Below are 16,321 nucleotides of genomic sequence, written 5' to 3'. Positions count from 1 at the left end.
GAACATATGTTCACTGCATATTGAATATGACACCATTGTTACTGCGTTCCTTGCTCCCAAAAAAAGGCTTCAAGAAGAAATGTTTAAAAGCTAAGATTTGGTCTCAGTTTGGTTTAAGAACAAATAAGATCCATAGTTTTCAGATCTAGAAGGACAGTTTCCTAAGGCTGTACTGCTGTAAGAGCAAATTGTGTGTCTTTGTGTGGTTTAGATCTTCACTTAATGTTTAGGTTACCCATCATTTTGTACAGTTGCAGCCTTTGAAGCTTCTGTTTCATTGGATTGGCTCCATTTTGGGTGCTGCTGTTTTCTTGCTGGGTTTTTCTGTCTGTGTGAGCACATGGTGCTAGAAGAGGATTATTGATAATACCAGGACTCCGTATGTTTTACAGGTTGTCTTACCTTGTGTAACAAAGCCATGCAATTACTGTTTGAAAAGGGCTATGGTAAAATTCTGCTAAAAATAGAATGTAGTATTTCTGTGGGAGCAGGATGCACAGCAGGGGCATCAGTGTTGTTGTCTGTGTGGTTGAGCCACCTTCACAGTGGAAAGCAGGCTTTGCAGGATGGATTTATTTCCAAGCGTGTGTTCACTTTTGTAACACAAAGAGGTCTTAAGTGACATAAATACTTATATATGGAGAAGACCATAGGCATGATATTCTGCTCTGGAAACCATACTGCGATGTAAAATATCCTTTGGGAAATGCAGAGGTAGCCTGATAGCTGAGGTCTACGCCATCAGCTCAGAAAGCCCTGCATTTCCAAGCCTGACCTGCAAACATGAATCTTCACTCTGCTCACTGGTCTCTTATTTGATTTTCACCAGGAGCTCTGACTCTGAAGAAGCATTTGAGACCCCGGAGTCCACTACACCGGTAAAGGCACCACCTTCACCTCCGCAGCCACCCCCTGAAGCGGCAGCGGCAGCAGCAGTTGTAGCAGACATAGCAGAACAAGAAATAAAACCCCAGCTGCCCTTGGAAGACACAGGTAACGAGCATGTAATGAGCAGGACAGGTTACTGAGGAAGGTGAAGCTGCAGGGAGGTGTTTGGGTAAGCACAGGCAAGGAATTGATGCTAATAAAATGTCTTCTGGAAGATTAGTTAGTATATGTTGGGCGTTATCCATGCTGGGAGGAAAAACCCTGTTGCCTCCTGGCATAAAATATTGGAGAATCTGTCCATAACGTTTGACAAATGTTAAAGAAAAGAGGAGCTTTCTAGAAAAACCTTTCTTCCTTTTGAATCAAACTTCATTCTGTAGGATCTTTACAGCGTCAGATGAGTAGAAAAAGGAGGTATGAGATACGGATGCAGGTACCTGGGCGAGCACTGTTAACTGTGACAATTAACAAAACGTTATTTTCAAATGTATTGTCACCTGAAACAGAAGGTGAACAAAAAGTCCATTAGAACAGTAGAAATATATTAGCTTTATAGGAGGAACATGGGAGTATGTGTGAATGTATGTATAATATACATATATAAAAATTGGTACACACTGGGAAAATAACCTTTAAAAAGGAAATATCGTGTTTAAAAAACCAAAGAAATTCTTTATGCCCAAAAAGTGTTCTTTGTTCTCCAAATTGAGTAATGGAATATGAGGGAGTAGAAAGCACTCTATTAGCCCAAAATAGCTTTGTTTGGGCTGTCAGATGACAGCTCAACAGTTTAAGATTGAATTCCCCATTATGCTGTCTTTCTTCCCATCCAAAAGTCAAGTCATCTTGATCACCTGGCTAAATTGTATAAAGGTAATTTTACTCTCAGCAGACTAAAGCTCACTTGTATTTTATTTGGAAAGAGGTATAGCATTGCCAGGCAGTGTTTTAAAGCTTCTGTTTCCACTCTAGAAGTGTCTGTGTTTAGCAGTGGGCAAAGCAATGTCCAGGGCTGGTGTGTGTATTATAAAGGCTGTCCAGCTTTGATTTAAACCTTCACGAAAGTGACAAATAAGTCTTGCAAATGTCCTGAGCCACCTAAAGCGTTTCTGGGAGTTATGCACTAAGGACTGCTCTTTAAGATCATGATTTATGAAACAAGTTTATAAGAAGCTAGAAAGATGTTAAACAAACTGATTCCATAAAATAAAAATGAAATACTGAGACATCCTGGCACTTTTTCCTTTCTGCTGTTAAAGTTCCCCCTTCATTGTAACAAACAACATTACTCATTCTCCATCTTCTTTCCTTTTTCTAATCTTTTGCAATCTAATGATTACAAAATAAGTGCTGAGAGAACAAAAGAACGCATATGCTAAACAGGATTGGAGTGTGTTTTTAATTACTGCAGTAGATTATCTTCGAACCCTTGATTACACATGTGCTTCCCTGGCACATGTGATTCTTTTCTCCCTACATCCCAGATCTCCCCCTCCTTTCTTTCACATGTTTCTGAAGAAAGGTAGGAAACTGAATGTATCTATTCGCAGCCAGTGTGAACTATATTGAAGGCCACTGGATGGCAGAGAGGAAAACATTTCATTTGCAAATAAGATTTGTCCATGGGAGGCAAGTTACCACAAACTAACAGAGCTATGTTCAGCATTCCAAAATTATGCAAAATGAAGTTATACAACAGGGTAATTTATGTGAGGGAAAGAAGATGTGTAATGCAGAAAAAATCCAAATGTAGGAGGGCAACACAAAGCATTCATTTGTTTTGGAAATCTTTAGAAGAAATTAATAATACTAAGACCATAGCTTAGGTGTTTGCATGCTTCTTCAGAAATGCGAACGGTTAAACATTTTGTACTTTATAAACTACTTGAGTACCAGTTATCTTGTAGTTTACTTACCTCATAGGTTATGCATGTGGCTGCACATAAAGAGAACGAGTCCCTTCCTCAGGGGTTATGGGCAGTTGAAGCAGTTTCTCGTTGGTACCATACGGCTAAATAAATAGGTTTCCATAAATTAGGAGTAAGGAATACGGGCAACCAGAGAGCCTGGCACACACAGAGGGACAGACAGCGATGTCCAGCTGGATTTCTGGTTCACCAGCTGCATGGCTTTGTCTTCTACTTGAGGTTGGTGACAGAACGTGTGTTTGGATGGAACGAGGAAGCATAGTAAGTGTTTAAAGGATTATTTCATCTATATCTGACAATAATTACTTATGCAGACGGCTGCAGTTGTGCTGCATGATATCATTAGCGCAACAGCTGGACCCCACTGCTGGAAAGCCAAGAGGAGAGTTTTTAATTAGGTTGACTTCAACACTAGCTTAATAAATATGATGAAAGTGAAATATAGCTAGACTTACCCTGGGTTTATGCCAGCTCCTGGTGGGGTAAAACCTGCTGCATGGCTCCAGTCCATCAGCAGCAGAGCAGAAGAGGGGAGTCAGTCTGCAGGCGAGTCTGGAGGAGAAGAGGAGTAACAGAGCATATACAGAAACTACCTCTGAACCCCAGAAAGTGTCACTAATGAGCCCTTCCATTTCTCCATAAATACTTTGTTTGTTGTGGGGAATGTGGGTAATACTCTTGAGGCAAATGACTTCGAGGGTGCTTTTTCCTTTTTTTATTTTGGTAGTATTTTAAATTATTGTTGCCTGTCTCATCAGCTTCTCATAGCAGTGTCCTGTTGTCCTTTGTTCCAGCCATCTGAGCACCAGAAAGTACCCCAAACCCTTTCTCCCAAATACCCCTGTTTCTGGCCAGGAATTCCTGCCCAGGCAGGGGCATTTCTTCTGCCCCCCCTGCTGCCTTCCCCAATTAATTACTGAATTCAGATTATATACACAGGGGAGATGTGAGAGCTGGAGTCCCCTCTATGCATTACAGCCCGCAAATCAGGATATGGAAGACCTATATTCAGGTCCTTCTTGTGCCAGGGAAATTGAGGTCAGGCTTTCTAGTAGAGAGATGATGACCCAGACAAAAACAAACCGAATTTTTGGGATGGAAAACATTCTTCTTCAGTGCTTTTCCTCTTGAAGACTAACACAGAAAAATTTAAAGTAAAATTTATATCCAAAGTTTTCTCTCAGTATAAATGGCAAAAGTATTTTTACAGTGATTTTTAAAATAGCATTACTAATTGATTTCATAACTTCAAAGGCTTCTCATAACAAGCAGGAACTTGAAATAAACTGTGTTTCAAAATTTCTGGTATTAGGAATTCCAATTCCTATATGCTATAGATGAATTGTACTTGTCTCCTGAGTTATTTTATTATAATGGACTATGTGGGTGCATGCTGTATGCATTTTCCCAGTGTTTCTCTTTGTTTGTTTTTGTCTAAAAAACACAACTAGAATTTAATTTCTTCCATATTTGCTTTATTAGAACTGATTAAGTTTTGTTTCTAAGCCTTTCAAAATAGTGTTCCATTTTGCTTCCAGCTTGGCAGTGTTAAGGCCTACATTTTCAGCCTATTGGCTTTCCTCCTATTTTAGAGATACATCAACAACAACAAAGTGCTCAACTGTCCTACTGCACAGTGCACCTCCCCCTCTAGAAGAATTTGTTGTAATTTAAAGGGAAAAATATTTAAAAATACCTAGAAGTACTTTATATGTTCTAAATCCTTAATATATTTTCATGATTTATAAAGAAAGAGTTCAGATTTCGATTCAATAAGCTCATAGCTGGTGCAGATATTTCATTTTCTTCTTTAAAATATCTTTAAAACAAACCGGAATTCCAAAGTTTTTGCAAAGGTTTCTTTTTGTGAACACGTCCCCAGAGAGCGCGCTACCTGTGCTGTGGTAGGGCTTGCCCTGGGCTGCAGCATCGTGTCCCACCGGTACCGCAGTGCTCGGAGCGGGGAAGGCACGGCTAGCTCCGCAGGTGAGGAAGAGATGGGTGGTACTTCATCAAAATGAAACAAGTCTGCCCTTGTCTTGGCTACTTCTGTAGCTCTTTGTGCAACTACTGCCACTGAGTTTCTGCATTGCTTTCCTAAGGCTGTAAAAAGATGTAAATCCTAACACCCATCCCGATCTAAAGCTATGAATGCCTCCTATCCTTTCATATTCAATATAAATCAGTGGTAGCAATTTAATTAAAATTTGATAGCCTCATCAGTGGACAGTTCAGACCACAGGCATGGGATTTGTTACTGTTCAGGTCATTTATGGATCTTTATTTTAAAAAGGCTGAGTTAAGCGTGGTATGTGTCTACCTCACTGTTCCTGTGGGACATTGAAGCTTTACTAGCATCTGAAGTGCCATCAAAATCTTGGTATTTTGTAATGTACAAAAAAGAAAATTCTGTAGTTGACAGAAATGTTTTTTGATTTTTTTAGCTGCTTTTTGTTGATACTAACAGAAATTTATTTTGTTTATTAATGCAAACAGTTTTATAATACCTTTCTAGCAACTTTTTCTTCTGCTATAATAGGTGACAGGTGAAAATGCCAAGCATTAAACATGTCATGCAGCTCTCATTTAGAGGTCTCATCACCTAGATACAAGAAGTCTGGGAATTTTTGTTGGTTTGGAATTTGGGATTGGTTTTGCTTTTCATACCTTATCCATGGAAAACTTTTCTGAAATCAGAGAAATTCCCTTGTGGAAGGAGCAGAACGTGGACCTTCTTTTTTAATGAATGAAATGGGAGGTTTCTTTCAGGGTTTGTCTGTTTTTTATGGCAACGTAAGTTTCCCTGCTATCGCTCATGTTCTTGGAATGCTGTGTAAAACTTAGTATCAACCTGGGTGCAGCTCTTACCAGTATAATTAGTGGGTGACTGTCAGCGCCAATGAAAGGCATAAACCTTATTTAAAACCTTGTGCTGGCCTCTCTGTAGGGCAAGTCCTGCCTTAATTTTCCTAGCTTGTATTGTAGTATGTTCCTTTGTGATCAAATTGCATTTTAATAAAATACTGTAATTAGTAATACTGATTTGCTTAATTCTGTGGTGTAAAAGGAGAAATGGCACTGCTCTCTGGATATGCTGTTAATGTCAGGAAAGCGTGGTCTTCATATCTCTCTATAGTAATAAAGCTGTGCTGTTTTGCAATAGTGAGTACCGTTCATATCTTCTTATCCAGCGTTTCTGCTGTTACTAATACTGAGCCAATTCTGTTGTAATGCCAGAAGAGTCTAACAGCAGCATTTCACTTCTACCAAAAGCCATGTTTTCTGAGACAGTTTCACATACTGTTTCATAAAGAAACAATAAAAATAGTCATAGTAGCGAGTCGACCAACACTCTGCAGAAATCTGTACTCTTAAGTAAAGGGTTTGATTAGGAGGAGGTTGTGAAATAAGCAATTAAAGAAGATTAAAGCTCTGCACTATGTGGAGCACACCAAATTTGAATGCTGTTTTGCTTTGAGTAGCTGGAAAGCCTTGTACAGTCTCTTTGCTGCTGTGATGCATCCCTAACCTCAGCTCTACCACGCCTGTCATTTACAGTCCAAGTCCTGCAGGGCATTGGGTTTCTTTTCTTTTCTTTTCTTTTTTTTAAATGCATGTTTGTACTGACTTTGAACAAGGGGCCTCAATCCTGTTGAGGCCTTTGGCGCACACTGGAATGAAAACAACGCATAATTGCAGAAGATTTCTTGTTCAGATCCCCCTTTTATTTCGTGCTGACCTACATTTGTACTCTGTTGACATATTAGAGCTACGTGAGTGTTTATTGTAATGTATTCCCGTTAAGCATCTTCCCTTCCCGTTTCAGAGTAAAATGTACAGATGAGTCTAATGCTGGAGTTTTATGGCACTCTTTGAGTCCCCCAAACAGAAGTCCCATCAGTGTCAGAAAGTGTTGTGTGTGCAAAGTGAGCACCAGCTCAGCTGGCAAATCAAGTCTAATTAATGACCTCTCAGCCAGGCTGAAACCAAGCCCAGCCCAGTGGAGATTAAGGAGAAAAATAAACTGTCCTGAAGTACTGCCATGTTATTACCATTCATTTAGTAGAAAAACACATTAAAATATTATTTTAATTGATGTAACTTAGTAAACTTCCACAGTCTTAAAAGAGAAACCGTGTAGCTGTCATTCCTTTGACAATCTCTGGAAATACGTGGTACCACTCTAAGGTACTGCTTTGGGAAATGTGTCCAATTTCCATAAATCCTTTCTGTCCTCTACATCCATAAAAAATAATTCTTGTAATCTCTATGCAGTCATATAATTTGCTCTGAAACAAAGGAAAAATGTTTTTTTCTGTTCTTAATCCATTCATAACTTCTGACTAAAAGTAATTATTGATTGTGCTGCTTTTATGAACAACGTTAATAAATGTAGCTGGGCAAAATGGGAATTATTTTGCAAAACATGTCAGGATTGGAATGAAAAAGACGTGTAGAAATTTCTCTGAAATCATTTAAAGATGAGCAAAGTATTAATTTTTGTCTGACTGTTTTGCTTTATAATTGCATAATTAAAAAAAATGACAATGTGAAGAATGCTGCGTTGCTTCAATGGGAAACACTGGGGCGTTTTGCTCCAGTATGTATCAGTGAGTGCTCAGAGCAGCTGGCTTACCCCAGCTTGAACTGTGAGCTGGAGAGAGATTTCCCAGGTCTCCGATACCCTGACTGGAACATGCATATATAGGCAGAGGTGACTGTGTTACATTTGGATAGGTAGCAGTACAATGACAGCAGGAGCAAACCATATTCAGGATTTGTAAAACATTTTAGTAATCAACTTTAATGAGCTGGAAGGCAGCAAGAACCATCATCTTAATCCTTTTCGACCTATATATTTTCTATTTTTTTGATATGCACCGTATCTTTTTCTACTTTGTCCAATATAGTTGTTATGTCCCAAGTCAAGAGACTTCTATAAATCATTTTAGGATTCCATTCAATAAGGAAATCTTCAATTACAATAAGAAGCTGCTCAGATGAACAGTTTTAGCATATAATTCTTTCTATAAAATTTTCTTTTTATCGATGAGTTAGAACTAGGAGAAATCTGTTTTAAATAATCTGTAGGGAGCTTCTAGTGGTCTTTTTTAAGGAAGGTTTTCAATTGAGAATATTTGTATGGTTCTCTAATTGACTAATTTTTTTTACTTTTACCATAATTTATTTTGTATGAAGTTCTCAGTGATTCATGTCGCATTATAAACTTGGAATTATGAGGTCAAAGTAGAGTGTATTGACTGCTTAGGGCAGATAGAGGAGCAGCGTTGATGGGTTGTGGAAATGAAGCCATGTTCCTCTGGGAAAATTGGTAAAAATACCACATGGGAAACAAAACTTAAGATCAACATGTAACTGCTGAAGCACCAGTCAGTTTACAGGGAATTTACTGCATAAGAGCTCTGACACAATTGGGTGAACTCTTTGTAATAGTAGAAAACGGGAGTAATAAAGTGCTTGATGTTCAGTTTTTTCTGGTATTTGGCATATTTAGCATGTTAGGGTAATATCCATCTCTTTAACTAAGTCATAATTAGTTTAGAAGAGATGCTCTAGAGGCTATTGCAAATACATATTTTGTGTTTTCATGAAACTTGCCTTGAATCCTTTTCTGGGGAGAACAGTACTATTTTTTTCCCTTAATCTAGTTCATCTATTGGAAATGTCACTTTGGTTTGTATGTCCTTTAATCATTGCTTAGTCCATTTGTATGATTTTAACCCTTTACTCTTTTACTTGTAGTAATATTAGATTATAGTAAAACCTGTTAAGCTCTAGTTTCAGAAATGTGTTTAAAAGTCACTGAGTTTTCTGTTTGTTCCCACAGGATTATGTTCAGAAGCTGTACCTGTAACTGATGTGTCACACAGTGAATCAGTTGAAGAAAGCCCTTTCCGCCCCCCTTCCCATTCTTTTTCCACCGTCTTCGATGAGGACAAGCCAATAGCCAGCAGTGGAACTTACAACTTGGACTTTGATAACATTGAGTTGGTTGATTCTCTCCATGCCTTAGGACCGAGCTCTCCAGAATCAAAGAATCGTGACTCCAAAGCAAATGTTCGAAGAAAATCTACTGATTCAGTCCCAGTTTCCAAATCTACATTGTCTCGATCTCTTAGCTTGCAAGCTAGTGATTTTGATGGAGCATCTTATCTTGGCAACAGTGAGACATTAGCGCCTGCTGCAGATGTGTACGGTACTGGGTCAAGTAGTGCTTCTAGTACCCTTAAGAGAACAAAGAAATCCAGACCAGCTTCTGTAAAAAAGAAGCAGTCAGCAAAAAAATCTCTGGATGCTCCACTGGTGAAGGAGACACCACAAGAACCGTCTGACCTTGGCCAAGCAGCTTGTGCCCCAGGTGAGGATAAAACAGTATCTGAAGCAAAGGCTGACTCAGTAAAGCCTGAATGTACTGAACCTTCTAAAATCTCTGCTGAGAAACAGGAGGCCCCACCTGTGCCTGAAGGATCCTACCCTTTGGATCCAGACAGTTTTGAAGGGATTAGTGCATTTAGCCCCGGAGGCAGCAAAGTACAAAACTCTCCCCCTGCCAATAAGAAAACACTACCTCTTACAACGGCACCAGAGGCTGTGGAGGTGACTCCGCCTGACACTGGAGGACAAGAAGACCCTCCGGTCAAAGGCATTGCAGTGAGGCTGGAGTTTGATTATTCTGAAGAAAAGGGGGTGAGTGAAGACCAGCAGGAGAGTATTCCTCCTCCCAAAAAAGCAGGTAAAAAGCCTGGTGCTAAAATGCCACTACGGAGGCCAAAGACTAAAAAGTCAGTGGAAAAGCTTGACAATGCTCCAACCACACCGACCAAGTCACCCACTGATCCAAATGAAATCCCTATCACAAAAGGCTCTTACACTTTTGATATTGACAAGTGGGATGATCCCAATTTTAACCCGTTCTCATCTAGTACAAAAATGCAAGAATCACCCAAACTGCCTCAACAAACGTACAGTTTTGAGCCAGACATGTGTGAGGACTCTGTTGACCCTTTCAAGTCTTCTTCTAAGATAGCCAGCTCGCCCTCAAAATCTCCTGCTTCCTTTGAGATACCAGCCAGTGCCAATGAAACAAATGGAGCTGAAGGAGACAGCTTGAATAAACCTGCAAAAAAGAAGAAGACGCCACTAAAAACGTAAGTTAAAGGGCACAGATGTTTCTAGATTAGAAGCAGCACATTCCTACACCTTAGCAGACTTACACCGGGTTTATATTTGAGTAGAGAAAAGAAGATGACGTTGAGTGTTGGTAGCCACACAACCGGACTCATGCTGGGGGTCTGTCCGTGCTCTCCTTCAGCCTCTTTCCTTAGTAGCTTGATGTTTCCAGAGCGAAGGGGAGAACCAGATCAAGCCAGATTAGGCCACTGGTCTGGCAATTGGATTTTTGAAATCTTGGGACTCAGTGTATCTTTGAATCTGATTAAGTCCAAATTTTATCAATTTTGTGCCAAACTTTTCTGTGACCTCACCTTGGGAATTTGATACTGCTTAAGATGATCAAAGTATTCGCACCAGTAAAGACTATTTTATGAATCATAGTTTTTGAGAGTGCGATGTGAAATAGTAAGGCAATGACAAATCTGCTATTGCACACAGCAGGAAGATGGTTTTATCCAGTGACTTATGGAATTGAAAAGAAAGTAACCTGAAACAGAAGAGTGCAGTATTGAAATAGATTTTTTTTAAATACAAGACTAAAAAATGTGAAAAATTTCCTTTCTGTGAAAGAGCTTACAACTCTGCAGAAGGGTTTAAATCTCCTAGGCTGCTACACATTAGGGAAATATCCAGCTTTTATACACCGTTGACAAATTGCAGGATAAATTTTCTAGCTTGTTGTATTTAGATATTTGGTTAAAAACCTCAATGGCTAGTTGCATTGATTCCATGGTTAACTTGCTGGTGTGCATGTTACCTTATCTGTTCAGAAATGGATATTTTGAGTTGGTAATCAGTAAGTTTATATCCCATTTATCTGAAATTGATATCCTGTTTGTATCTGTAAGAAAATACCTCAGTGCTTGTCCCTTTATGGTTTAAATGTTTCAGCTAGCTAACAAAAACGTGACTGAAAAATTTAAAAAGCCTGGCAATTTGAAGATAACAGGGTTAATGTAAAACAGTACAAAAAATTACCTCCCTTACAGAGTGAGATGGAGATTATTCAGTTTTTTCTGAGCAGCCTGCTGCCCTCTAGGCTTCTAATTCACATCCCTTGCCAGATTTGAGGAAGCTTGTGCCATTTTTTTCTTTTTAGGGGCATTTCTGACTTATGGAAGGTATAGACCACTGTATAGTTGAATTGTTTTTTGAGGGAGGAGCCTGTTTTTTCTGATGTTCCTTCTTTTTGAGTTATGCCTCAAATTTATTGCGAATTAAGAGGCATGCTAAGCTGGCACATTTTCCAAGCCTGCAGTCCAAACTGGTTTGGTCCAAACCAAGAAGACTTAAAAGTCTGACTACAAGAGAAGAAGAATTTGAATCTTACTGGGGAAGTGCAGAGGAAGAGAAGGGAATTTTAATATCGCCAGATCCTTAAATCTGATACGTGCAGCCAGCCAGAGTCTCCTTGTGTCTTCCAGTAGCTGCAGTGGGGTTAACAGACGTCCAGTATAAACCTCTTGGGTCCACCCATCTGCTGCGAATATTAGAATGAATTCCAAAGGTGTTAATTTAGGGCAACGTGAGTTTACAAAGAGTTTGCTAAACCACATTCGTCCTTGGGAAAATCTATCACAGGAAGGCCCTGTCCTAGAGTCACAAAGTTCACTGCTGGTCTTTATCATTGTGGAAGAAGTGAACCTAGCCTAGAGCAGGGCTTACAGGTTCTTCGGTCAGGAGGTTTGCAGGAATTCCCAGCCCTTGCTCGGGACTGCTTTCACTGCGTTGTGTTATGTGTCTGCACTTTCAAGTGGTTTCTAACAAAGATGACAATCTGCATGTTAATGCACAGTGCAGCCTGTAGCCATAATACTTTCTAGAAGAAAATTAGCCTAAGGCTTGTTGGGGGATGCCAGGGGAAGCAGTGGCTTTATTTTTCTCTGCCTGTCTCTGGTCTCTCTTCTCCATGGAAAGGGCACTCGGCATGGCTCCTCCGTGGGGTCCAGTGCAGGAGAAGCCCTGGCCAGGCAGGGAGATGGTGTGTAGGACCCTCCTTGGCAATGCCTCCATGGTGGGACAGGAGAGAGAAGCCAGTGCAAAATGCTTCAGCTCCAAGAGGCAGAAAGGAGGGTGTTTGAGTTAGGAAATGATACTGTAATATACCAGGGCTTCTCCAACCTAATTAATGGACAATTTTGCAAAGCCAGGAGTTTTTATTAGCGTTATTGAGGGGTACAGAAATAAAACTCTGTGGACCAGTTTGAAAATCTGTTCCTCATATGGAAAGACAGCGATTTCTAGGTTAGACCTATGGGAGGGTAGACCTATGGGAGGTGAAGAAGCCACGCAGGAGCTTAAGCCATTGCTAAGCTTGTGCTACTTTGAATCTGCACCATATGCTAGGTCTTACCTATGTTAAATCAATAAAAACAATCAGTTTTTATTGTTGAATGAAACCTGTAGCAGTCTAAGTGTTGACCTCCATGTGAAAAGATGAGATTTTTAGAAGAGATTTCAGTTTGATGCAAATTACTCTCTGGTCATATACTTAAGTGCTGAGCCATTTTGAGATAGATCATATTGCTCAGATGATCCTGAACAAAGAGCAGCTGATGCCTCTCGAGTGCCTGCTTATAGTGATGAGTAAAGATAGGTGGCTTGTATAGACATTGCTGTCAAAACTGTTGGATGATTGGAGGCTGTGTTTAGAAATGCAAGGCGCTAGCTTTCAAGAGCATTCCACGTGAGAAGAGCCGAGCAGAAGCTGGCAAGCTTATAAGTAGATGAAGACTTTTCTTAGCCTTAATTGTTTGGCAAGCTTTGCTTCTGGTTTTGGGGCAATCAGCTTGTTCTGTCAGAACACAGTTAGGTTTGAGTGACAGCCAAAATATATGAGATTTAAAGAAATGTAATTTTCTTTCCTGACTTAGGTAAATGATTTGAAATGGTCAAGTAGCTTTTTCTGTACTGTTGTAACAAATCAGCAGATATGAAAAAACCTTGCATAACTGTGCTCTTTCCTTAACCTTAGCTGCTATTGAAGAACAGTTTTACATCCCATATAATAACAAATACTGAGTTTTAAAAAGAAAGCAGGTGGCTACCATCAGGGAAGGCAAGGATGGTTAGTATGTTGAAAGGAACTTAACTTGGAGGCATCAGCTTCGAAAAATGTGTTTTGTAAGATGAAAGCGTGTCAAAAGTATACTATTGAATTTGAAAACATTGAAGGACTTGATGAATTTTTTTTCTCCCCATGTATTTCACAATAAAAACTAGGGGTTAAGATATACAGGTAGAAAATATGCATGATCTGATTGCCTTAACACATTAACATTAACAGAGTATTTGTAGGTTTATCTTTTTTGTCAGTTCCTTCTGTCTGTCTCTCTTTTCTTTGTCTTATTTGTCTTAGGATGGTAGAAGATGTGATGTCTGTATGTTCTCTGTTGTAAGTAATTCTAAGCTAACAATTCAAGTTTCCTCTTTGATTTATGGGCTTTTTAATTTTACTTAATTTATTTTGCAGCATGATCAGTTATTCAGCATGAAGCTTTTATGTTAACTATTTCACTTCACTGGCACGTATGAAAGCTATTTTAAGTAATATGCCTGGCTGTGAATGAGTTTGAGGAATCTATTGCCTCATTATCTGTTTGCCTATCAAAGATGATCCTCTTTTAAAAACTGTATGGATTTTGTATCTTTGAGCTAAAATACAAAAGTTGTATTTCTTCTGTTGTACAACATTGTACAATCAGTCTTTCGTAAATACTGCATAAAGTGTTTCTCCTTCTTAAAGGATAAGTTATCCTATTTACTTCTAGCATCATAACTAGATAATTAGTAGCATTGAACACACCAATATTCAGCTGTCCGATTTATTTTCCCCTCTAGATGTGGTATTGATTTACCCTCTACCAATTGAAACCCAGCATTATAATTTCTAATGTTGATCTTGCTATCATTGATCAGGGATGAGCTGGTGGGCAGTAATTTTTGCCACTGTATCTCAGTTCAAACATTAAGTCTTTATCAGTGAGTTTGCTGTGAATTTTTCTCCCTCTTCTAGTTAGTAATACGAATGTGTTTGAATAACTCTGACAATATGCATCGAGGGAACAGGTAGATAATTGTTTTTTTCCTGGTTAGAAAATATTTTTATCCAATTGTGAACAAACATAAAGGCAACATTCATAATTATACACCAAGACATAATGTATGTTCTTCATTCCTTTTGCCTGATTGAAACCCATGGGATTTTGAAGGGCTTCAATGTCCATGCTCCCAGTCTGCTCTGTGAGCTGTCAGGGGAACTGGAAGCAGAATTGCCATATTTGTTGTTGTATTTCTTTTAAAGAGGGTCTGTTGTGCACATTTGTAATGATAGAGCTTTGTTCTGGCATCTTGGGGACAGCGTCTGCCTCAGCTGCTTTTATGTAGTGCATCCAAAGCATACCAGTTTTTTTCTTAATTGTTTGTGGGGTCATTGGAGCTTACTGCCCAAGCTTATCACAGTTTTAATTCTCAGGTAAAGATGTGATTTAGACCTAATTTTGGAAACTGAAGCAGACAGAAGCTGAATGATTTGCTTAAGGCCACTGAAGATGTCTGTGGTGGAGCAGAGATTTGAATTCCAATCGAGCAGCAACTCTGTTCTGTAAATGTGTCAGTAGTTAGCATGAAAAATATGGCAATCCTGCTTGTCTCAGCTTTTGGGGAATCAAGGCCTGTTCCAAGTGCATGACCAGAATATGTACCTATGGCATGTTTCTCTGTGGTGCTGGTGCCTAACGGATGGGATTTTAAAGCAGAAGGGCTTACAGAGGTTGCATTGTCTGTGGCTGTCTCTTGCTAGGTGTGAAATTACCTGATTCTTTCTGGTATTACCATTAACTGTTTTAACTTTATTTTCAGTGATACATTTAGGGTGAAAAAATCACCAAAAAGATCCCCGCTATCTGATCCTCCTTCTCAGGTAAAGTACTGCCTTATTTTGATGTATGTAATTTGTGTTCTTGTGGGGCAAAAAAGGAAAATTTGATTTATTTAATTGTAGAATTGTACTTTTAATAATAGAAGAGGTTTTTGTAAAGAATATAAGCATATTGGTGTCCAGTTAGCACATTGGGCTATAATCATAAGGTATTAACCTTTTGGTCTCTAGAAGCATGTATACAGTGTTTATTAGATCTAGTATTTGCTCTGGGAATTCCAGTTAGACTATTAGTAAATGTACCTTGGAAAGTCCTGTGTTGCAATGGAGTGATGATATGAATAAATATCTTCAATCAGTTGTCTGAAAAACTAGACGTAACTATCCTCCCTGGCATTTTTAGATTAGAAAGAAAGAAACTAAATGCATCAAATTGGTGGGCTGGAAGGGAAATAGAAATAAAACAAGTGGGCTGATCTACCAGGAACATGTGCTTGAATGGTTTTATTCCTTGTTGTAAACTGCCAGCAGGTGGTTTTCTTGGAAGAGAAGTTAACAAAAGCTGTTCTGCCTACAAAGGCCTAACTGCTTTGATGTGGCACAGCTCCTTCCATGCTGCTGTTTGTCTTTCTGTTATCCATCCCACCCTTTTATTTGTGCTGCTTGACAGTGTAGAAGTGAAGAAAGGGTTCGTGACCTCGCAGACCTACGAACATTTGCTCCTATGAGGGAAGCCTAAAAAGTAGGTTTGGGTAGTCAAAGACTTCAGTCATGGGTGATGTGTGCCACTTATGTCAAGTGCCTAACGGGTATAAGTGGCTCTGGATTTTCTTTCTTCCTTGTTATCAAGGCAGCTTTGCAATGCAAGTGTTTATCATCAAAGAGTTTAGTTGTACTGGGAAAACTTGCTGCTAGTAGAATTCTAAATGAAGTACTTTAATATTTTTCATTAAGTATTTTATACAGAGCTGCAGCAAAGAATACGGAATTAAAAAGATGAGTGTGGTCATGCAAAGGAATTCAGACAGTTAACTATTCACCATGTTAATGAAAGATAATAGAATTAATTGGCACTTGTTTTCTGCAGGATCCCACTCCACTGCCTACTCCAGAAACACCTCCCGTCATATCCACGGTGGTCCATGCAACAGATGAGGAGAAACTGGCATCTTCAGTGACCAGTCAGAAGTGGACCTGCATGACTGTGGACCTGAACACGGATAAGCAGGATTACCCACAACCGTCTGATCTGTCTACATTTGTTAATGAGACTAAGTTCAGCTCTCCTACAGAGGGTATGCTTTATAAAGTACTGTCTGCATCCAGCTAATGTTGCGTTTATTGAGAAAGGGGTTTTGGTTTGTTTGAGGATGTTGGCATGTACTTTGCTGAATGCAAACTGTATTATTTGGGAACCCTAAAAAATGATGCT

At 39.3% G+C, this 16,321-nt stretch overlaps 1 protein-coding gene across 14 annotated transcripts in view; it reads left to right on the top strand.

Moving 5' to 3' along the window:
* TACC2 (transforming acidic coiled-coil containing protein 2) overlaps nucleotides 1–16,321 on the top strand; it is a 150,246-nt gene that overhangs the window by 102,973 nt on the left and 30,952 nt on the right. For 8 of the 14 annotated variants that reach the window (XM_041127457.1, XM_041127447.1, XM_041127445.1 and 5 more), the window contains 5 exons: nucleotides 830–993; nucleotides 8,665–9,985; nucleotides 13,369–13,404; nucleotides 14,871–14,931; nucleotides 15,977–16,184. In XM_041127457.1, the coding sequence (XP_040983391.1) occupies nucleotides 830–993; nucleotides 8,665–9,985; nucleotides 13,369–13,404; nucleotides 14,871–14,931; nucleotides 15,977–16,184 (1,790 nt within the window). The remainder of the gene's footprint in view (nucleotides 1–829; nucleotides 994–8,664; nucleotides 9,986–13,368; nucleotides 13,405–14,870; nucleotides 14,932–15,976; nucleotides 16,185–16,321) is intronic. The other 6 variants (XM_041127449.1, XM_041127458.1, XM_041127456.1 and 3 more) reach the window with 2 other exon arrangements.

The sequence above is a fragment of the Aquila chrysaetos genome, chromosome 11 (assembly GCF_900496995.4).
Source record: "Aquila chrysaetos chrysaetos chromosome 11, bAquChr1.4, whole genome shotgun sequence".
NCBI classification, from domain to species: domain Eukaryota; kingdom Metazoa; phylum Chordata; class Aves; order Accipitriformes; family Accipitridae; genus Aquila; species Aquila chrysaetos.
The sequence above is the reverse complement of the archived record's forward strand: the minus strand, read 5'-3'. Positions and strand labels throughout refer to the sequence as shown.